At 43.6% G+C, this 24,387-nt stretch overlaps 1 protein-coding gene across 6 annotated transcripts in view; it reads left to right on the top strand.

The window, feature by feature from the left end:
- FAM13A (family with sequence similarity 13 member A) overlaps positions 1–24,387 on the top strand; it is a 163,337-nt gene that overhangs the window by 7,846 nt on the left and 131,104 nt on the right. For 5 of the 6 annotated variants that reach the window (XM_044429431.1, XM_044429432.1, XM_044429434.1 and 2 more), the window contains 2 exons: positions 5,487–5,696; positions 12,446–12,626. In XM_044429431.1, coding sequence (XP_044285366.1) covers positions 5,487–5,696; positions 12,446–12,626 — 391 coding nt within the window. Of the gene's footprint in view, positions 1–5,486; positions 5,697–5,732; positions 6,008–12,445; positions 12,627–24,387 lie in introns of those variants that run through there. The other variant, XM_044429435.1, reaches the window with a different exon arrangement.

Here is a 24,387-nt window from a genome sequence, read left to right as displayed (position 1 = left end):
GAATCTACATTCCAAATACTAAATCTCACATTCACCCAAAAAAGATGCAACAAAATGCCCATTTTGCAGAAGACAGACTGGATATACATTGGAGTGATAGAAACATGGCAGTAGCAGACAGGCTGTCCACTGAAATATTGCTGTCACAACATGTAAGACATGAACATGTGAGACCTTCCATGTCCTCGTTGGTAAGTCACCTGCCCCAGTTCCTGTGCATGAACAACCTAGGCCTGGCCTATACATAGCTGAATGTGCCAGGATGCTGAGCTGATTGAATGAAATACACACTCCTTCAGGTGGGAGCATCACATTTTTTTAAAAAAATCACCTACTTTGAAAACTTCCTGTAAAGTAGAAAACCTGTTCAGCCAGAACCTTTCTCCATATCATGCTAGGTTCCTTTATTGCAAGTTTAAAAAAAAAAAATACCAGGAGAGCAGGTTGTATCCTGCCACCTTGTAGCAGTGATGAAGGAACTAGAAAAGACCAAGTGTAAGGAAGATCAAAGCCAACATCACCACACTACTGTATTCCTGATCACAATGCATGGGTGTGAAAGCTGAACGTTGAAGAAAGCTGATAGGAAGAGCATTGATGCTGGAGGAGAAGTTTTGCTTTGTTTTCTCTTGTTGTGTTCCAGGCCCCTGTGGTTATTGGAGTGCCTTTTTGATGTGTCATCAATAGCCTCCTGGATGCTTGAACAAAGATTTTCTGTCTCTTCTTCTCCAGCATGTTACTGGAGTGCAGACTTGAGTGATGTTTATGTTGATAGGTTTTCCACAAATTCTGATTGATGTGAATCAGTTGGACTTCGCGTTATAGCCCCACCCACTGGTTGCCTCTTACCTTAATATTAGATCCCCTCCATTTCTTCTGAGTTTGTCATTTCTGGAGTTTTGTTGGCCTGACTTAAAATGTCCCATTCCAGTCCACTTTAGTTCACTCTCAGTACTGCAGTGTTTAGCCATTCCTCCTCTTGCTTTACAAATCCCAATTTGCCTTGATTCAACCTTCTCAAGCTCCGTGTTCCAACACTGCATTGTGCAGCATTGGATTTTCCATTCTGTTTGTTTGTTTAAAACTTTTTTATACTGTCCTCTACCAAATAGTCTTAGGATGGTGTTACAATAAAGCAAAGTAGAGCACAGCATCAGTTCTGTACAATAAAACCCCAATTAAATCTAAATCTAAATCACAATCTAAACCTTAAAATAATGGGAAAATAAAAAGGTTTTGGTCTGGCGCCGAAAAGAACGAAGTGTCGGCACCAGGCGAACCTCTCTGGGGAGTGTATTTCATAACTGAGGCACTACTACAGAGAAGGCCCTTCTCTGGGTAGCTACTCTCCTAATCTGCTTCAAGGAGGGCTCCCAAAGAAGGACCTCCAACTCAGATCTTAAAGGAGGGCACATAGCTTTGTTCCAGTTGCTTTGTTAGTGACTGTGCTATTCATACTTGTCCTTTGCTCTTCTCCAGTAGCTGGTTGAGTGCCTTCTGACCCAGGAATCGCCTCTTTTAGCACTATCTCTTGCTTCATTTTGGGTTGTTTCTCCATAGAGTTTACACGGTAGGAATAGTCAATAGTGGTTTACCATTGCCGCCTTCTTCACAGTATTAGCCAGAGTTAGCTTGAGTTTCGCTGCCATTGAAATATCCTCTATCATTGTCACCTTCAACTAGGGCTGCTGCCCAGTGGGTGCCCTTCAGGAGTTTCTCAGCCCCCATCCCCATTAGAGAGGTCCCTTCTCTTCTGCTGATGTGAGCATTGCCCCTTCAGAGGGTGGATGCATCTCAGTCTAGCGTCTCTGCTTCGGCCATCCCACCCTGGTGTCCTTGCTAGGAGACCAGTCTGTTGAGATAGTCCGGCTTCCTGGTGGCATTGCTCTCGGCTTCTCTGACATTCGCAAACTCCCACACCACCAGAAGGTGTTACATCCAAGAGGAGGAAGACCGTACAAGTCATTTAATAATTCTTAATTCTTGTTGCTTTGTTACCATACTTCTACCCACAATGTTTACATTTGCTAATTGTCTGTCTTCTTTCAGTGTTTCTATCATAGCGATGCTACACCCCCATCTTCTCGTGTTCTGGCAGTCTAACCCAGCTCAAAGTAACCACAAGCACTAGATGACTGAGCAGTCTTATGTGAACATTTCTACCTTCCCAAACTCAAGAGAAGAACTTAGGCAGTTCCCTGAGGAAGGTGAAATGGGCAGTAACCATGGTCTTAGTTAGCATTTTCCTTCAGTTTGCTATTGAAGGATGTTAGCGATAGAGAGCGAACATGAACCCAGCCTGGAGCCACCGCCGTTGTTCACTGGAAGGGCTTGTCACACCTTATTTTCCAGCTCCACTCCCCCACGGGCAACTGTGCACCAAGGTTTCTCTTGTTTGACCTTGAAAAGATAACTACAGAAATCCGTTTCCCATATTTAACCCATTTAACATGATTGCAGTACAGCAGCCTTGATGCAAGAAAATTATGCATACGTAAATGATACGGAAATTTTTCCATGGAAACATAAAGCTTTGGGAAATTTTCTGCCCCACATCACTGCTGAAAGTTTGTAATCATTTTTGTCTCCTTCCTTTCTTCTTTCTTTGACATTTGCACGGACAAAGGTAGTAATAACTATTCCTATAGGCAATATTTAATCAGTGTGCTCCTATTTATGCCTGCTCAGGTGTAAGCCCCATCAGGTTCAGTGGCACCCCATTGTATAGCCTTGGATTGCAATCTTGCACATACATTTCCCTGGGGGTGAGTCTTACTGGACTCATGGGTCTTACTTTGGAGTACACATACATAACAATTGCACCATTGTTGATTTTTTTTAAATCTCTGCATTCTTTATTCCCTTCTTTAATGAAGAGACACATGCAGCCCAGCCATTAGTTTGATCAAATATAAAAACAGGAGAAAAAACTTTCTTGCTTTGTTTCTTCTTTGCACGATTTGCATTTAGATACACCTTCCTGCAGAAAATGTGCTCTGCGTTCGGAAAGGCCCCAGGTTTGATTCTGGTGTTGCTAGCTGAGAGACTGTAGGTGTCTGGATTGGAAAGGATCTCTGGTTCTCATCTTGCAGAACCATGGTCAAACAGCTCGTGGTGCAACTGAGCCAGTGTGGTGTTAAGAGTACTGGGCTGGGACTCAGGTTTCTAGTCCCTACACAGCCATGAAGCTTCAGCCAGTCACTATTTGCGTCAGCCACAGGCCTTAGCATATCACCCATGAAGCTCCTGAGAGGCATTCGACCAGTCATTGACTCTCATCCTAACCTACTCCACAGGGTTGTTGTTGTGAAGATAAAATAAGAGAGGAGAACCTTGTAAGCCCTCTTGGGTTCCTTGCAAGAGGAAGACAGGTGGGGTATAAATGTAATGATCTGTTTAGTAAATCAAAGTAATAAATGTAATTAATAAACCTAACAACAGCAACCCCTGGAGGGCACCAGGCTAGGGAAGAGTAGAATTGACAATAGTGGGCTAGGCAGTCTGACTCCAAATATGGCAATTTTACATTTTCTTGGTGCCCTCCCTTGTTCCAAGGAGCTCAAAAAAGCATACTTAGCTCTCTTCCTATTGGTTTTCTCCTCCCAACAACAACCCTTTGAGGTAGGCTGGACAAAGGTGGGTGGTTGCTCCAATCTGACACTCTAATTCAGACTTTTTCCAGCTGTGTTGAACTACAGCTTCCAGCATTCCTGGTCGTTGCCCATGTTGCCTGGGTATGATGGAAGCTGAAGTTCAGAATATCTGGAAGGTACCACTTCTGTATTACTTTTTGTTTTAACGTCATCCATGAGATCCTGCCAGTATTTAGAGTTCCGCTTCAGAGGGTCCCATTTATACCATTCAGAAATATTTTAAAATATACACAAATGCATATTTATACATTTGTGTGTGTGGTGTACAAAAATAGCAAAAACACCTGCAAAAATAGCAAAACACCTGCTGTGAGGAGTTAGGTTGTGGCCTTAAAAGACAGGGCCTTTCTTTGGCACCTGCATGTTTCTCTTCTGAATGGCTTGTGCTTGATGCCTATGACAAGCTTTCAAACAGGGTTTAAAACGCATCTCAACATGCATTGTTCCCAGGGTGCCTTTGTCTGTTTTTGCTCTTGTTTCGTTTTTGTGCAAATGACTTTATGAGATTCTTAGTAAGCATCCCTATGGTATGGTTTAGATCAGTGATGCTAAACTCCATAAGAAAAGCGCTGCTGGATCAAACCGATCTTCTGTCCGGTCCAGCATTCTGTCCACCCAGTGCCCGACCCAGTACTCCCAACTGGTGTACACAGGCAAGCTGCCTCTGATACTGGGGATAACATAGGACTGGTAGCCATGGATAACTTCTCCTCCCTGCGTTTTTCCAGTCTTCTTTGAAAGCCTTCCGAAGTGGTGACCATCTGTTGTGGAAATGAATTCCACAGTATGTGTGAAGGACTTTTCCCCCCAGAGTAATTGGTACCAATGCGATAGGTCTAATAATGTATGTCTCTTTGGTATATATTGTTTTGTGGGGGCATGGCCCTGGAATTTGGCCTATGATTATATTAATTTAAGAATTTCATACAACAGGGAGAAAGAAACACTCATAAAAATGGATTCTGCTGTATTTTGTACTATGTAACTGCCTAACAAACAACCCATTCATAGTCTGGGATTCCGTTGTCATTACTGTTATTCACCCTCTTTCTGCCTGGGGCATGAGAATATAAAATAAAGCAACATGCTGAACTTTTTCGATAAACTGAAGTAACTCTTCATGGGAACATGCCGTTTTCCAGAATGCCTTATCTTTCTTTTCCCATCTCCCACTAATTTGTCATATCCTGTTTGCTTGAAAAGCCCTTTTTGTTCTGAAAATGAAGGGATGGGTGATTTATACGTGCTTTGCAACTTTTGGTTTAAAAGACCTTTGTTGCTGCAGTGTGGTCTGTTCTCCAGAAGATGTCAGAATAGGATTTCCATGCATACCTGAAGGTTTTCTGTCTCAGCCATGGGAAGACTTGGCAAAAACCGTCTGTGATAATTACCATTGTAGAATGACTAAGTCTTCCCAAAGCTTAATTGCTATAAAATGCACAAAGAGAAATTCCTCAGAAATTCTGGGGTGCCAGTGGAGCCTCTTTTCTCCTATCAAGAAGGGGGAATTGGGGGAAAATCAGGTGGGTGAGAAAAAGATCCCCCCCACCCGGCCACAGTAGTCCAGGTTGGGGCTCTGTGAGCTCACCCAGAGGTAGAGAACATAGCTCTGCTATGCATAATTACACAAAAGTTTAGTTTGGCCCTCAGAATTTTTAGCACCTGTCTTCCACCTTGTCGTGGTGCTTGTGTAGTTCAGTCCCCAATTTCTAACCTGATTTAAGGGGCTGGTTATATTCAGTGCTTGCCCTCCATTGTTCTGGCAGTACATTTTTTACACAGGACAGTAGCGCATGCCAATTATTTTGTCCCCTTTCTAATGTACAATTACAGGGCTGAAGCAGGAAGGCCTTTTCCGAGTGAACGGCAACGTGAGAGTGGTGGAGCAGCTGCGAGCCAAGTATGAGAGTGGGGAGGAAGTGGAGCTGGCTGCAGAGGGCGACATCAGCTCAGCCAGCAGTTTGCTGAAGTTATTTCTCAGAGAGCTCCCGGAGCGGCTGATCACTTCTGTGGTGCATCCCAAATTCATACAGCTCTACCAAGGTGATGCTCTTGCACTGAGCAGACATTCTATACCACCTTTTCCCAACCCGGAGCCTCACGGGTGTGCTGACTACAACTCCCAGCATCCCCCAGCTAGCTCAACACACTCGAAGGAGCCCAGGTTGGGGAAGGTTGCCCTACACGAGCAGTTCTTTTTAATTTTTTTTTTGCTTTGATTCTCTTGTTCTGCAGCTGCAGTGCCATTTGGAAAGTCTTAAGCTGATATATTTGCATTCGGCACCTGAGAGGATCTGTACTTCTAATTGCAGAAATGCAAATGCCAACAATAACAACAATAACTGCTATTGCTGGTATTACTTATTTCATTTTTATATCAAGCCACAGCCGAAGGTCTCTGGGTACGAGTAAATGTGTATGGGTAAACCAGTGTGATTTATGGAAATTTATTTTATTGGATCTTGCTTAGGGGCTGAGCATATATGCTACATGCAGAAAGTCCTGGGGTCAATCCTGGCACTCTTCTTTCTAAAATCTTGGAAAGTCTATATACTGGGGTGCTGAACCTCTGTCCTAGATGCCTGATCCAACCTGCAAAACCTCCTACAGTACAGTTTGCTGTTATCTCCAACCTCAGGTTAGACATAACAGTAGAATGTGTGTGGCAAAAGGGAGAACTGGGACCAGGTAGGCGTCAAGACATGAAGAAAGACATTGCAGGATCGGGGAGAACCTGAATCAGGAATACTAGATCAGCTGTCAAGACTCCTGTTCTTGTGGCAAAGCTGTGCAGAACTGGGAAGCGTATCGCTCCTGGCTGGTCTGCATGATTGCACTGGTTCTGATCCTGCAGCTGCCTATAGATTTGATGCGTAGAAATGGACACAGTGGACTATTTCTCACTGAGATGAGAATTCTGGGTCTGGATGATAACATCTCAAGCTATGTTTAAACAAGGGATAAGCAATATAGTGCCTTACAAGTGTTTTGGATGACATTTCCCATAAACTCCAGCCAATATGACCAGTCATCAGGGATTAAGGGAGTTGTAGTCCAAAATACTTAGTGGGCACCAAGTTATCCACTCTGGTTTGCACAATGGAATAGTCCTCTTTACTTGAAAAACGTAAATGCCTACACAAAGAACACAATGTTAGACAAAAACTTTCTTCCTGACATGCTTGTTATTTTTAATCTTCAGGAATTATTTTGCATAGAGGAGCATTCAGTTGTGTGATACGATTTAAAGCAGTAACAGTCCAGATACAGGAATACTTAAAATATTTTTATCCCACACCACAGCCAAAGTCTCTCAAACTAGTTTATAATGAATCAGTGAAACAAGGAAGTCTCTGCACACAGTTTTATAATGCAAAAATGCACGACACACAAGGAAAGAAGGATGGGGAGGGAAGAGGAAAATATTAAGTAGACTTTTTGCAAGCTGGAATGGCCCTGCTTATTTGTGCAGTCCAGAGCTGCAGGCAGGCCAACTGGAACAGACTTTGTCATTTACTGTCTCCATCACTACACCTCATTGAAAACGAGATGACTTATTAGAGCAAAACATGCCACTCATCAGTAGAACTATTTTTCTTTTTTGCTGTAGCCCACACATTAAACATTTGTATACAATTTGCAAAATGCCAAATGCTTTGTAGTAGAAACAGAAGTGTTTTCCTACACTGCCAGTTCATTTGTGCTGGGTTCTGCAATAACAGCAGCCTGCCGCTCTGCTATTTTTGGCCTTTTCCCGGTGAGCGTCTTTTCCAAGGCTGCTTGTCCCCCCTGATCTTGAGCTTGTATTTTGATAAGATCAAGGTTAGCCGTGAAAAAGAAGAATGGCTTTCTTGTTTGTGGCAGTAAAGGTCCAAGATACATATCACACAGCAAAGCACACAAAGCTCTGTTTTGTGTTGGAAATAATGTTCCACAAAGGAGAATAACAGCAAGGGGATGTGCATTCTTGCATTGTTTACAGGCAACACAAGTGGTGATTTAGGAAGTGGGTTAGAGGACTGGACTTTCTGCAATATTCTTAATTTCACGGCTGGGAATATTTTAGGTAGCGGAGAAGCACTGGACGGCCTGATGTGAGGCTGCCCCAAGCAGTAATGCCATCTCTCTCTCCTAACACCTGCAAGGAAGTTCGGTCACGCAACTGTGCAGACTTTTTTGTCTTCTGTGGTTCATGTGTCCCTTCAGTGTAACTTACATTTTCATGGAAGTACAGAAGAGGCTTGCAGTCCTAGTAGCCTTTAAACCACTCTTAAATGATCTCAGCCTGTTTATTTGATTTATATCCCACTTTTCCACCCAAAATGGCGCTAGTGGCTAACTAGAACAAAGCTGAGATTAAAGTTTAAAAATGTGTTTTTAAATCGATTGAAAAACAGAACAATAAAATAAATAAAAACAGCATCCAGCCCAATAGAGCCCCGTCAGGAAAAGACCAGCTTAAATGGCAAAGGTTTGCCTGAGTAACAGCATCTTTGCGTAATGGTGGAAGGACACTACATAGGGAGTTCCCTTGACAGGGAGTTCCAGAGCCTGGGAGCCACAACTGTGAAGGCCCTGATACTGCCTCTTTCTTCCACAACCAACCACCCCGCCTGCTGATTATATTTAGTCCTATATACTTGGGCAGCCCAGTATGCTCTGTAATCAAATTGCTGATATAGAAAGAACAAGTGCCATTGAAAGAACAAGTGCCATTGGAGAGCCAGGGTGGTGTAGTGGTTAAGAGCATGGGACTGGGACTCTGACGACCTGGGTTCTAGTCCCCGCTCAGCCATGGAACCAACTGGGTGACTTTGGGCCAGTCACAGACTCTCAGCCCAACCTACCTCACAGGGTTGTTGTTGTGGGGATAAGATGAAGGAGGAGATGTAAGCTGCCTTGAGCCCTTTGTAGGAAAAAGGCAGGCTATAAATCCAAAAATACATTTAAAAAAAATTAGCTTTCCCTCCTTTAGCTCATGTTTCACCTGCCCTTGGAAATCCTCTCTTCCCCTTTAAATCAAGCCTTTTAAATAGTGGCAGGCCTATAAAATTTATTATTTATTTATTAAAAGCATTTCTACCCCATCCTTCACTGAATATCAGCAAGTGCTTAGCTATCCGGTAGCAAGTAGCATCTCAGGAAGGTCATCAGTGGTGTTCAGACAATCTCAGTTTATTCAGCTCAAGGGATCTCAGATAGGGAGGACTTGCCTGCCAGTCAAGTTACTGTACTTAGTACCGAGCTGAGCAGACCTATGGTTTGACTCAGTGTAATGCAGTTCATACATTTATAAGGCTGAGTACTGCCTAACAAGTTGCGAAGACCAGAACAGGGTTTTTGATTTCATGTATATCCCACTCTTCTGACGAAAATGCAACTGAAGGCAGATAACCAACATCTTAAACTATAACTTAAAATACATTAAAAACGTAAAAGAAAAGACAGAAACAGAAGCAACCAGCCTCGCTTTCCTCTTACATTTGAGAAGCTTTCTTGAACCAGTGCCTAGGTCTGCCAGGAGGACAAGATCGAGGGGGACAACTTAGCCTCTGGACAGGGAGTTTCAGTATCTGAGAAGGCCATCTCCCATGTCCTGCCCAGATCTCCACAAGTGTCCACATTTTTGCCTATGAAGACCAAACTTTGTGTCTGGCTTGTCTTGGTATATTCTTGACAAATATTCTTGAATAGCCAAATTAAAGTGGTAAACCTAGGACTTTCTGAAGATGCATAGTGTACATGCAGCTGGGAAAATTGTAGGTCTTACATGCAGCCAATACAGTACAGCATCCCTCCATTGAGGAGCTTTATTAGTGACAGCCACTACAAAGACTCCATTATAAATAGCAATATTCAATCTTTTTTCCTAAGAGAAACTAACTTTCTGGATATCAGCCTGATTAGCAAATACCTCGGAGAGGTAATTGCCTCTTTCAACCTCCTGCTGACACTTCAGCCCATTTGGTACTTTTTCATTTGAACAAAGACCCTGTTTATCCCTTGGAAAAAACCCAGCAAGATGTTAATGCCATCCAGGATATTTAGTCAAGGTGGTTATAATCGAAATCTAGTTGGCACCAGACAAGTTAGCCTCGGTAGGTCTGGCTTCCCCATTTTTAAAGTCGTCTTAGCAATGCAAGACATAAACCAGGTTACATATCACCAATTCAGTCCTCTGATCCATGGCATGGAGACTCAGAAACATGCATGGACTCACATTCTCTCTCCTCCTTGCCCGTGCATGGGATTCCCTCCTCTGCTTTCTGTTTCCCCCCTCTAACTATAGTTAGAACACCTGGATCAGCAAGCTGCAGCTAGCTCCTTGCCACCAAACCATAGGCAACAGCCCATGTTTCTGCTGTGCCTCTGCTAAGTCTATTGTCCCAGCCAAACTGCTTGAGCAACAGCAACGAGCCATTCCCAGAATGAATGGAAATATCCATTCCCTTCTGTGAGCTCCATTGACCTTTCCCTTGCATTAGCAGGGTTTCCATTCATTTCCATTTGTTTGAGGAAGCAGTAGTTCCCTATGGGTTGAAGTTAGTTTGCAGATAGGAGGCAGGTGCTAACCATAATGTGCACAATCAGATGTCATGGTACGTTACACTTAGAGAGCAGGGTGAAAGTGGAGCAAGAAAGTGTGGCCGAGAAGCAATGCACAAGCCTTTGGTATGTTCTCAAATGCCTGGTCTTGGCTGCTTGTTAAGAAAGGCGTAGACAGCATGTGGTCTTGTGAACATTCAGAATTTCATAATATTCAGTCAGAGCACTGAGTAGCCAAGCACAGTCTATCTATTATTATTATTATTATTATTATTATTATTATTATTATTATTATTATAACATTTCTATGCCGCCCCTTGCCGAACCTCGGGGCGGCTTACAACATGATAAAATACATTGAAATACAATAGTACATCTACACAGACACCTACCTAAATACCAACCCTAGGGAGATGGCTAGCTTTCAGAAACCTGTCCAAATAAAGACAGATGTGCTCTTCTACTTGAAATCCTTTTCATTGCAGATACCAGGAAATAAACTTGGCCCCTGCATTTGAAGCAAATGCCCTACCATTGTATTGGCGGCCTTCATCACAGGGCATCCTATCTTCCTCTCAAGGCAATCTCCGTGACCGCTCAGTGGAGACTCATGGTAGACCCATGGTGGTTCATTTGTGTGGGCAGAAAAGGAGAAGGGATGCATCACCTTGGGATGGATCATGGCTCGGTGATAAGGCACATGCTTTTCATGCAGAAGGTCCTGGGCTTGGTCCTGGGCATCTTTGGTCAAAAGTGTCTGACATCACTGTGTTGGCCCAAACACGTGACGATTTATCGGTCTAAAGTGGCGTATGTGTTTGACTACTTGGTGAGACATCTAACTTCTTGTCTCGCCAAGAACATTTCCCCACATACCAGTTGCAGATAGGCGATAAATAGTCATCTCTACCCACCCATAAAAAGCTTTGTTCTGCTTGTTTTGCACTGGGCATCCTGCTATTTTAAATGCGAGGACATGATATCCGTACCACAGCTGTTCGGATCATAGAGTTAAAGATGTAGCAACTGCAGCCACAAGCCCTCGGCCACAAGAGAGCGCCTCAAAGCATGACCTCCTCCTCTGTTGCTTGATGAGCAATCACAACAGCATTCATAGCCATCTCAGATTCTCCAGATAGTTCAGGTTAGTGGAATTTGGAGTTTGAACCGAGAATATTGAGAGGCTGAGTCACAAGGCATCACTGCCAGAAGGACTGGCCATTTGTCATGTGCTTAAGCCAGGATGGTACGTAGGGCTGTACCTAGGGTTAGTCTTTTGTCAGAGGTCCTTTCCTTTCAAAGATTAAACCATGGGCATATGAGAATATTCCTCACATGAGATTAATGACATATGATACTGTTGTGCTATCGAAACATTGTAAGCACAGCTTTTATTCCCAAAAAATGCCCTTTTCATGACTGATAGTTTGATCCACACACAGTTGTTTGGTTTTCTTTGATTTCTGCTTTTCCCAATCTTAAGTTCCGTTCGTCCAGAACATAGCATGTTTTAAATTTCCGTTTGCAGATAAATGAGCCTACACCCCAATTTTTGTATGTATTTTTGTATGTTTCCCAATATACACATTTTTGCAAACAATCTTCCTAACACATTTAGAATATGATTTTCATGAATATATGCACTTCTGTGTGCACCACTCCCTAATATACAAATACTTGTATGCATTTTTTGATTGGAGAATACCATTGGAAGTTCTGAGAAATGCTAATAGCAAAGAATAACTGATTTTTGATTCACACATTGATTCAAAAGTGCAAAATTAGGTAAGTGAACATTAAAATGTACCCTGAATTATTTTTTTCTTCATTCCTAGATTCAGGCCAATTTGTGCTCTTAGAATGGTATTGGCTTTTCTCAAGCTCAGAATCCCCCCTTTTCCCCCCAGCACAAATGTGCAGAATGGCCCCGGTGCAGCCGGATTACATGAGTTGTTCCTCATCCAGGGCTAGAGCATGTTGTTTGCATGCCGAAGAGTTTCAGTCCCTGACATCCCTTGCATAGGAAGAGGAAGAAAAAGTGGCAAGTAGCCAGCGATGTGAAAGATCTTTGCTCAAGACGGTGGGCAGCAGCTTTGTGAAATCTGCTTCACTGAATGCCTTTCTCCAGGCGCCAGTCCAGTCTGTGGGTTTAACCCCACTCTGTGTCTGATATTGTCGATTGGATCTTCAGCACAAAGTGTGCATAACTGCCTATTTTTCCCTTCTGTTTTCCCTTCTCTTTACAGACACCCCAAATTACTGTCTGAATGTCAACACTTTGAGGGAACTCTTGTGGCAGCTACCTGAGGCTCATTATTCTCTGCTTAAGTACCTTTGCCACTTCCTGAGGAAAGTTGCTGAGCATCACTCAAAGAACAAGATGAATGTTTCCAACCTTGCTACTGTTTTTGGACCAAACTGCTTTCGGTAAGTGCTTTGCTTAAGAAAAGTTCCCCGTTTGGAGAAGAAATTTGGCTGCAGCGCAGGATGCGCACTTGAGCAATAAACAGGCAGTGATGCTTTACTAAAACACATTGGCAGTTGTGTTCCTATGAATATAATCTAATTCGTTGATTTTATTTATTCATTTCATTTCTATACCAGCCATAGCCAAAGCTCTCTGGTCAGTTTATAATGAAGTATAAAAACAATAAAATGCGACAGATAAAAATTTTAAGAATTAAAAAATAATGTAATACAACATAAAAGAACATTAAACGACAATAAAAAGACCTGGCCAAGAATAAAAGAAAAGCACCTCGCTAGTCGTATCAGGCCCCTGAATGACCAGAGAGGTCTTTAAAAGCCTCCACAAAGAGGACTTTAAACCTGGTACTGAAGAGATGACAAAGGCAGGCCATAGCAGGAAGATGGGAGGGGCATCTCCAAAAGATGTTCCAACTATGGGGGGGCACCACCAAAAGGCCCTCCTAGTCGCCACTCTCTAAGCCTCTTGAGGAATTGGCCCCCAGAGGAAGGCTGTAAAGACTGAGCATAGTGTCTGAGTAGAGCAGGGTTGGGAGAGGTACTCTGATAGGTATTGTAGTCCCAAGCCATGTGGGACTTTATAGGTTAAGACCAGCACCTTGAATTGGGACCAGAAGCAGACAGGCAGCCAGTGTAGGTGGGCCAGAACTGGTCTTAAATTTGGACCTCCGGGTTCCCATTATTAATCTGGCTGCCACATTCTGTATCAGCTGCAGCTTCTGAACCATCTTCAAGGGCAGCCCCACGTAGAGTACGTTGCAGTAATCTAGAAATTACCAGAGCATAGATTACTGAGACCAAGCTATCCTGTCCAGGTAGGGGTGCAGCCGAAGCTTATAGAAAGCATTCTGACCCACGGCTGCCACCTGAGCGCCATGTGGAAAGATAGATGAAGGAGCACCCCCCAAACTACAAACCTACCCCTTCAGGGGGGGTACCCCATCTAGAACAGGTTGAACACCTCCCATCTGGTTAAAGGAATCACCCACCAACAGCATCTCAGTCTTGTCTGAATTGAGTTTCAGTTTGTTAGCCCTCATCTTTCCACTACTGTAGTCAGACACCGGTTTATCGTCCACAACCTCACTTGCCAACGATGACTGATAATAGCTCACTCCAAAGTGCTGGATGAGCCCACACATGTAGACGTTAAGCAACGTGGTAGGCAAGACTGACCCCTGGGGAACCCCATTCTGGAGAGTCCACAGGGATGAACAATGTTCTTGGGCACTTGTGGGGTGGCTGAGCATTGGTAGATGTCCAGGCAAACTTGGTAAGAGCAGTACAGGGTCTCTGCAGCTTTTGCCAAGGAAGCTGTGAGCTGATCGCTGCGGTCAGTTGCCCAGGTTTAGATGACATGACTCTCCACTGTGGGTACAACAACTCATATGACAAGCTGGGTTTTATGAGGGTAGCTTACAGGGTGGTCTGTAGCTAGTTTGCACAGCATAACAACAATGGGTTGTTAAGTCATGTAAACCCAGTCTGTGCATGCATCTTGCAAGGAATTGTGGAAATTATGAAAAGGTTAAAAAGGCATGCACTTCCCCTCCCCCTCAGTAATGCTTCTATTTATTACACAAAATTCCTTCCTCAATCCATGTTTAATGCAATAATTTTGAATCATGAAACATTAAGTTCTATGAGGGATTTTAAAACATTGAACCAATGTAAACAACTTAGACTCCATTAACACACCTACAATTTATACTCTGTAAACCTCTCAAATCCTTAAAACCTAGAAGAATAAGACCTTTCATGAGTAGGAAAACACCGAAACAATGTAAGTCTCTTAGACATCATTAAGACGTACAGTGCACAAACTATTAGTTCATTCCATTCTCTACCAGACAACTTGTTCATGGTACATTGTTCCCCCAATGACTTCATCAGTATTCAGTGAGATTTTAAAGGCACAGTTCTCTGCATGTTTCGACCGAAAAAAGTCTTGCTACTGCCAACCTACCTATGCTTTGTGAAGAGCCCAAGGTGACTTCCATAGCTCCATTTTATCCTCACAACAACCCTGTGAGGTAGGTTGGGCCAAGAGTGAGTGACTGGCCCAAAGTCTCACCCAGTGAGCTTCATGGCCGAGTGGGAACTGGCACCAGATCTCCTGAACCCAAGACCAACACTCACCACCTCACCGTTGTTCTTTCTTCTGTCTCATCTGTGTATTTCGGATATTTCTAAGTACATAAGCATTCCCGGGCCTGCACCCTGCAGCAGATGCATGGAAGCCTCCAGACTAGGCTGCGTCTGTGCATGGCATGGGGCAGAGCAAGGTGTGGGAACGATCCCTGCTTTTGCTGTGCTGCCCCCTGCCCTGTGTTCAGCCATCTAGATAAAGTGCTGGGGAGGGAGGGATGCAAGAACTGGCATACATAGGCCACCTAGCCCCCCTTCTCCGCCCCCTGGCAAGCCCCCTTTTCCCAGGTGCATTCCTGTTTTTGCAGATGCAGCCAGCACAGTTCTTTCTCTGCCGGCTGAAAGTGGGCTAAGCCAGGGATTCACTGGAGTCCCAGCACTGATGTCACAAGATGCGATGCGAAACTCCAAAGAATCCTGTGACACCAGCCATAGATTGGCGCCCTGAGATGCTTGCTTTGTGATTTGCATACATGGAGCCTTGCCTTCCATTCCTTTCACTTTAGTAAGGGAGTCAGTGAGGTGTAGTGGTTAAGAGCGTGGGACTGGGACGCAGGTGATCTGGGTTCTAGTCCCCGCTCAGCCATGGAGCCAACTGGGGGACTTTGGGCCAGTCACAGACTCTCAGCCCAACCTACCTCACAGGGTTGTTGTTGTGAGGATAAGATTGAAAGTAGGTGGATGTAAGCCGCTTTGATTTCTTTAAAAAAAAAGCAAAAGGTGGGATATAAATCTAATAAATAATAAATACATGCTCTTCGTGCCTAAACAGCGCACCCACAGTTCTTAATGCTTCCTGCCCTTGGAGATCCAACACTTGCAAATCCAGCTTAATCTTTCTCCTGTAAAGGGGAGCTTCTTACTTGAGGAGGTGGCAGGCCGTCTGTTCGTCTCTTTGCATTTGATAGAGAAGAAAGATAGGTCATTTGTGGGTCACATGCTTCTTATATTTTTATTCTTTTTTTAAAGACCATATAGGTTTTTAATATCTGATTTATTTTTGAATTCAGCTTTGGGAAGACTCCTGCCTTGAGAGGCAGCCAAGAAATAGTTTAAATAAATAATGCTTTGTGAGTAGAAGATTCTGGGTCCAGTCATATTAACCAAGAAGCTATAAAGATTTATAAATGAGTTTGTACATTAAAGCTGTACTCCCACTATGCACTACGATGACCTAAGCTGGCCGTGTGTCTATTTGGAGATGCATTCATTCTAGTGAGCTAGCATTCATCGTAATTTCTTATCCATTTAATTGTAGAATTTAGACAGAAGAAACCCTTTATCCTGATATGAACAGTTTTGAATTGCCGAATTTATGTCAGCAATTTTGGAGAAAATTTTATTTTCTCCAAACAGGTGCTCTCTTTGATGTCTTGAGCTAATGCTGATTGGAACTGAAGGCCAAAACTTTTAAAGAAATTGGCACCAAGTTGGAGAAGCCTGGGTTATATTATGGAGAGCCTCTTATAGGCATAAGAGATACTCCAGTTTCTTCCTCTTTACATGCTTTCTTTGCTTCACTCTTTTGAAAAGCCACCTGCATCTTTCCGTGATGCTAAAATTCATTTGATAGCTTCAGGTTGCTGCCTTTTCTCTAGGGCAGAATGTTTTTCTTTGTAGATGCTTTGCAGCTGATCTTGCCCTTTTCTGCCCCTTGTGACTTTCTTGTTTATGGTGCTCTGGAATCTACAGTGGGCAGCAATAAAAGGATCTCTGAAGGACTTTATTTGTGCAATATGCAAATAGTGTTCTTGATGGCCTTGTGTCTTGCTGGAACTAGCTATGTATTTCTAAGATAAAACCTAGGGAAATATGTACTTTAAGGACAACCTGAAGCCAGGATTAACTCAACACCTAAAGCAAAATGCCTGTGGTTGGATACTAGAGGGATCTGGTGCTGTTTGCACACCTTGCCTTCCAAGTAGAGACCTCATTGTTCTGTGGGAGCAGCCATGTTTTGCATGCACTGGATTCCAGGTTTCAGACCTAGGATCCCAGAAAGAAAAGCTGGGACAGACCCTGGGGGGATGTTCCCATTTGGGAGTAGACAGGACTGAACTAGACAGAAGAATGTGCTGATTCAGTTCAAAGCAACGTCATATGTTCCACTAGTTATATAGAAGGCTGTGGTAAACAGTTTGTACGCAATTGCTCTTGAACCAAGTCTTTACCTTTTCCATGCTTGGAACCACCCTGAAATCCATCCTTCACAAGGAATTTACTTTCCTTAAAACAACAACAACAACAACAACCTTATTTCTAACGTGTTTTTCTTTGTGGGCCTCTTACCATACGGATATCTTCCCTTCTCCTTTTCAACCAATTGTCTTCTAGAAAGACCACAGAGACACTGTAAAAAAAGTCACATGTGTCACACTGTCAGCCCCTTGGGGGCTTCCAATATGGCTCCTTGAGGTTCCCTAGAAGGCCACACGTTTTCCTCATCAGCTGGGCATTTGAAGTTACTTGAGGCTCATGGCATCAGCGTCAGTGAGGTGGCCTGTCTGCTCCAGTTTAACCCTGAGTTTGGGGAGCTATCCATACACCAGCACAGCTTTGGCAACACAGTTGGCTCCTTCAAAGTTCAAACTAAAACCTGACGTCAGTCTATCACCCCACAGACTTTGGAACCATCAGCTACTGAAACGTAGTGTTGCCTGGCTTTTGCCCAGTGCCCCACCTGTTTTTCCAAAAGCTTGAAATGCCCTTCCTGAAATTTAATTACTGATCCCGAGAGCTTTAAACTCAAATACGCTGAAACTTCTAATACGTCCGACGTTTTGCTCCCACCCCCTTTGCCTTTTTGCCCCCGCCCTCTGCTTTAAGGTTGCCCCTCAGAATTTTCCCGAAGTTGGATTGGATCCTTGGAGCATAAGTGTTCCAGCTCCCCTCCTGCGAAAGAGCAGTTGCCCCTTGTTCCTTCCAACAAGACCTCACACCTATTTCCACTGGAAGACGAGAGGCAGTATCAGTGTATGCAAAATACATGGCACGAAGCAGTTGTAACTCAGCCAGCTGCAAAATCTATGTAGCAGGTTCATTTTTATAGTGGAAAGGTGTTGGCAAGGTGACCACTTTACAAGACCAGGGTTTTATGGGTTCACGTGCTGCAATTCTGCAGAACAATTTGGCCAAGAACAGTGCTCTCTGCCAGAGTGGTGTTGTGCGCAGTGTGGCCAAGAAAAACAAGCCAGTGCAGACAACTGCCGTCTCTTTTGCCTCTTTTGACTTTGAAAATCAAAGCTATCTAGAGCAAAAGAAAATAACAGAGTACCTATGGAATATTTTGCTGCTGGTATGCCAGCAGTCCTGGTTTCTTTATTTTTTGATGAAACTTGCAGGGGTAGGAGGATAATTACAGCATTAAAACATCCATCCATGGTGCAGCACGGCCCCCAATGAAAAGAACAGGATGAAATGGGGCCTGCTAAGTTGATAAACAAGTCTTAAGATTTTCTTAAAGTTATTATAATTTTTTATATCCATTTTAAATCTGGTTTTAAATTTTGCATTGAAAACTTTTTATGATGTTTTAATATGGTGTATTTGTTACTGTGTTTTTAGTGCTGTTGTGAACTGCACAGAGACCTTTGGCTGTTGGGTAGTGTAGAAATTAAATAAATAAGCATGTAAAAATTAAATTCAGTAGGACAAATGCCTAGTTCTGCACCTGGGAAAAAGAAACCAAATGCAATGTTACAAGAAGGGAGATACTTGGCTAAAAAATTCCATTAGTGAGAAGGATCTTGGAATTGCTGTAGGTCACAAGTTGAATGTGAGTCAACAATATAATATGGCTATAAGGGCAAATGCTATTTTAGGCTGCATTAATAGGAGTGCCACTTCCGAATCACATAAAGAACTAGTTCCCCTTTACTCAGCACTGGTTGGACCTCACATGGGGTACCGTGTCATTTCTGGGCACTACAGTTGAAAGATGTAGACACACTGGAAAGGGTTCAGAGGAGGGCAACAAGGATGATACAGGGACTGGAAACAAAGCCCTGTGAGGAGAGATTGAAAGAACTGGGCATGTTAGGCCTGGAACAGAGAAGACTGAGTGGAGATATCCTAGCACTCTTCAAGTACTTGAAAGGCCAGGATCTCTTCTCAATCCCCAAATCATGGGATCAAGTTCCAGGAAGCCAGATTCTAGCTAAATATCAGGAAGAATTTTCTGGCTATTAGAGCAGTATGACAATGGAACCAATGACCTAGGGAGCTGGTGGGCTCTCCCACACTGGAGACATTCAAAAAGAAACTGGACAGCCATCTGAGTGGGATGGTGCAACGTGGTGTCCTGCAACAGCGGGAGGTTGGACTCACTGGGCTTCATGGGCCCCTTCCAACTCTATTATTCTATGACTCTATGAAAGGTGGACACCTGCTCATGACTCACCCTTCCAACTGGATGGAAGGACATCAGGCTGGTTGCTTCATAGCTGCCAATACCAGAGGTTTTGCAACTTCTTGGGAAGTACATAAGATTTAATCATTCTCTGAGACGGAATACTGAAAGGAGAGTACTTGCAGTGATGGGGCACAGTGTCCTAACATTTCCTGAGTTAGTCATCCTTCCATGTGTGTTTACGGATCATGTCCAGGCAATGGTTGCAAGGCGAAGCATGGGTTGGGATAAATGCTTCGTGCACTTTGCTTCTCTCTCTGTGTTATCTTTCATTGCTTAATGCTGCCACTCTTACTTTGTCCCAAGTCTAATTGCAAGATGTAAACCCAAGATAACAGGCAGTTAATCACTCCTTTGTTTAGATGATGTTGTCATATCACTTAATCCTGTATAATGATGTTAGTCACACTCACATTTTTAGATAAGATTCTGGAGAATGTTTAACTATAGAGCCCTACTGTTTATCCTTCTGTGTAGTGCCTATTTGGTAAATACATTGGATGCCAAGAATTGGGGAAAGTAAAAAAACTATATAGTGCTGATCCTTCTCCAGAAGATGTGGGACCCCAATTCCAATCAGCTCCAGCCATTTTAGCCTGTGGTCAGGGATGGCTGGTCAGGGTGATCGTTCTAAAGCAGTTGGGGAGCCTTGGGGTTCCCCATGCCTGATTTAAAAGAACCAGTCAATTAACTGGCTTTACTTCATGTCCTGTATCACTTGAAAGGGTTGTCAAGATGTGGTAATCTTTGATTGGAACTGAAGTTTGACCTTCTTCTAGTAAACAAAACCAGGGACACTAGTGTCTGTTGCTTCCCTGCTGGGTTGGGGCAAGTATGTGGCTTAGAACAGGAAGCTGGCGGACCCATCACAGCTGTGCTTGGGCTTGATTCACTTGGGATTATGGTCTTTTACTTCCACTTGGTCAAATGCCTCAAAGTAGTTTAATGAAATGCTAATCTATTGTAATCAGATTGTGCCAGACTGAATGATTCAGGGATTGGTAATGTGATATAAGACCATTTCAGGTCCAGGTCACTGGTCCACACACTGAACACTCTTCTGTATTGGCACAAAAGGTGGGAGGACATTTAGAGTACAGTGGATAAAGTTCCTCCAGATGCAATGCTTTTTGTGTTGGGATATCAAGGGAAAGGAGCACCTGTTCCTCCCTGGGCTCCTTCAAGAGAGCATCTGAAGGTTGGAAGGAATATGGCATTGACTGAAAATTGAATGAGAATTGATCTGATTGAGCCAATAATGAGAATCAACCTTACTGGGACCAGTCTAGCTCACAGTGATGGGGTTGTTGGGGAGGAGGGCAAAAGCGAGAGGCCAGGGACCAGCAAAGGGCCAAAAAGCAAACCTAGAGCAGGAATCTTGAACCTGAGGTCTATGGGCTAAATCCAGCTCACCTGAGACTCCCCAGATGGCTACACCTCATTTCCCACAACCGCCAATCATTTTATCGTTTCCCAGCTCTCAGATTTTGTACTATTAAAATGCCTCTGCTAAAACTTAGTAAACAGCAGTAAGAATTTCTGGCTAAATTATAATGGGATTTTCTGTATTTGGGTCCCATTCCTTTTGTCTTCTCTGAAATGGAATTTGGCTCTCAGAACTGAAAGAAGTTCAGCATACTTCTGCTAGAGGATGCAAAGTGGGCCAGATGGGTTCAAGGAAAGAAATTAGAATGGGCATGTTTCCACTTTTTTGAGTACAGCCCATTTTTAAGGTTGATCTTCCATATCACACTACTGGATGACTAGATATGTGTTGAGAGCCAACTGTTGCCCTTTGGGAGCCCCACATGATAGGCAGCCTTCATTTTTGCTTGTCTCATGGGCCCTTTGGTGTCCCCTCACTTCCTGCCATGCTCTCAGCTATTGTCTCTTGTCTTCCTTACCTCTTTTCATTCCTGTACCTCGCACTCCCCCCTTCTGAACACTTGTTCACTCAACCATCACACATTCAGGCCTAAGAAGTGTTGAGCTACAACTCTGACCATCCCCAGTCAGCTGGCCGGGGTGGAGGGAACGGTAGCCCATGTCCAAGAGGTACCTGATCAGGAAAGGCAGCTGTGACAGCAAGCACAGCTGTCTCAGGCCAAGGGCCAGCCCAGACAGGAAAGCTTGCTTCTGATGTTGAGGAGCTTCACTTGCTTACAACCTCCTGGTGTAAAAGAGGCTGCTTGGAGGATTTCTCCAGACCCTGCAGTTCCCTTCTCTCAGGTGGGCCTGAGTAGAGTAAATTTCCACCTAAGGCCCCTCATGTCACCAGTCTGAGACCTGCCTGGGCTTGAGAGAGAAAAGCAGACGTCCTGAGTAGAACATGAAGCAGTTCGGTGGATCCTAGGCCTTTCCCCTGTTTTTCTGTTCTGTCCTTCTTCCCTCACTTGCCTTTTCCTGTAATTGCACTCTGACAAGTGGCTTCTCCTTGATTTTGCCTGCCCCCATTTACTGACGAACCATTTCTCCAGAATTCATATTTAGCCTCTTGCTGGGAAGCATGACACAATTCTCAGACCACCATCACAGTCTTGTGCAGAGTGGCTGATACTTCAGTTTTCTGTTTCTTTGCTGTCAGCTCACCAAGATGGTTCGAACAACGCAAGCCGTGCCACCTGTTATGAAAAGCTCACTGAGATTTCAACGTAATGCAATGCAGTGCAGTTGCGAGGCATGGCAGCATCGGCTCATTTTACAGGTCCAGTCCTTTTTCTGTCCTTGAGCTCCCGCTCCCGCTTGCCAGGCATCGTTCGTGCTCCTGGGCCATTTCACTTTGACACAAAGGCACCGATTGCCCATTTTGTGTCCATAGAAGTACAGAATGCAGGGGTCAGATACTCTTAATATAATGCAAAACTTGCTTGCATTATTATCCATCATGTGTCAACAGCGATTTCTTACTGACATTTAAAAGACCCATCCCACGTCCATCTTCCCCACACACAAAAAGCTTTCTGCACGCACAAAATACAGCCATGATGAGAAACTTCAAACTCAAAATACTTCTGCTTTACATTTCTTGGAAAATTATGCCTAGCACTGGGCTAAAAATAAACTGACAAGGGCTGTGTTGATAATATATCATGTCAGTCATATTTATGCTACCTATTTTTGTACCGATTGCCCTGGTGTAGCTGGAAACCTTTTATGCAGCGCCTTGCAAAGATGTACCGTTTGCATGCCTCAGTCCCTTGCCTGTGTGTCTTTCAAAACAGGATCTTGCCCAGCCAGAGTCCTTGTGAAGAGTAGAGAACAATGTTTCACTAGGCAGGGAAAGCAACATTCCACAAGAGCTTCCAGGCAGAAAAGAAATGGGTGACCCAATACTTAATACAAGAGAAATTGGGGCAAGGGGGCACTGCAGTGCTCTGTGGTTTGCTGACCTAGATCTCTCTGTTCAGAAGTAAGACCCCCCCCCCGCAATTTCATGGCAGGTTACATGGGACAATGTATGTTTAGACTGCTGCCTTTATGCTCTTAACAGAAAACCAGTGACAGTGGGAATGGAGAAGGCATTTGCCCTTAAAATGCCCATGGTTACAATAGCCAAGGAAAAGGGTGCAAAGAAGGACACGAGAGCAGTGCTTTGGCTGTCACCTGAAGTCAGGTGGCTTGTTGAAGCTAATCTGGCTAGGACTGCCCATTCTCTGGAAGGGAGACCACCTGTGGCAACAGCTTGAGTTCCGTCATACAAGAAGAGTGGGTATACAAACAAATACATAAATAAATGATGGGAAAGATAAATATTTATGGCGACTTAAAAATGTGGGTTTGAAGTGGTCTGCAGACAGACAACATCTGTGTTTATGTCCACTGAGGAATTGCAGAAAAGTTCCTGGTTGTAGCACTAGCTGCGGAATCCGACTCCTTGACATGCTTGCATTTTCCTTTAAATTACCCTTATGATTGTGAAGGTATGCTGGAAAATGGGAGGCGGGAGGCACCCTGACCAGCAAAATCTTGCAAAATAAGACATACTGGCTGACCAAGATTTCTGGTTGGTGAACTGGCGGGGATTTTGTGCACTGTTTAGCTCCTAATTAAACCCTCCCCCTAACTAATGGAAACAGAATGAATTATGCAAATTGAGACATAAATTATACAGGTTGCAGAATCCTGTTTCTTCTGGATTTCTTATTTAGGGTTGAATTTGTACTGCCTTTTATTTTTATATATTTATTTGTCCTTGCTGGCTTAGTCTCTTGCTTGCTGTACAGTCTCTTGCTGTACTTGGTTGCTGTATTTTTATCTGTTTTGTTGTTTGTTTTAAAAATTATTTCTTATTAGTTGGCTTGCGTCTTCACACGAGACAAGTCAAGATACACAATTTAAAAATATAAGTATGCATAATTATTTAGGTCTCAGTGACAGGCCCTTTCCTTTCACTGCATCTCCCTCCTCTGGCACCAGGTGGAACAGGTTTAGTTTGCTGCTGGAGTACCAACCTAGGAAACCAGGCTTTGGAGAGACAGGATGGTGTAGTGGTTAGAGTGTTGAATTGAAATTAGTAGTTCTGGTTTCTAGTCTGCATTTTGCAGTGAAGCTCACTTGGGAGACTTTGAGTGAATCACTAACTCTTAGCCTAAGCTACCTCACAGCGTTATTGTAAGGCTAAGCAAATATGGAGAGGAGGAAGAAAGTAACCTTGGGTACCTTGGAGCAACTAAAAAAAGGGATAATTGTAAATAAATGGTCCTCATTGCAAGTGATGAGCAATGTTAATTAGCTCTATTTTTATGTCCTTGAAATAGAGCTAATTAAAGAGATGAATCTTATGAGCAAGGAAATCACTAGGCTGTAGGTTATGTCCATTTGAGATTAAATTTCCAGCCAGTTGTGTTCTCTGTTAAGCAGAAAGGGATCAATCATGTAGTGAGCATGACATGACTCAGTCACTGAAAGAGGATTGTTGGAATGACTGGCTGTTGGAAGTGGTAATTGAACAGATGGGCTGGGATTCAAAGAACCGCGCAGCTAGTGCTGTGACCCCATGTGGGTTTGGACATTTTTGCAAGTGATGTTTGCAGCGGAGGGAGTTTTAAAATCAGTTTGCAGTATGGGGAGGTGCAGAGCACGTTAAGCTGGTGCAAGGAGAATATTTTCTTTGGCCTGAACCTAACCCTATGGTTTGAAACTACA

This window comes from Varanus komodoensis, unplaced genomic scaffold, assembly GCF_004798865.1.
Source record: "Varanus komodoensis strain SLA01 unplaced genomic scaffold, ASM479886v1 scaffold2, whole genome shotgun sequence".
Classification (NCBI taxonomy): domain Eukaryota; kingdom Metazoa; phylum Chordata; class Lepidosauria; order Squamata; family Varanidae; genus Varanus; species Varanus komodoensis.
This window is presented reverse-complemented; position numbering and strand designations above follow the sequence as displayed.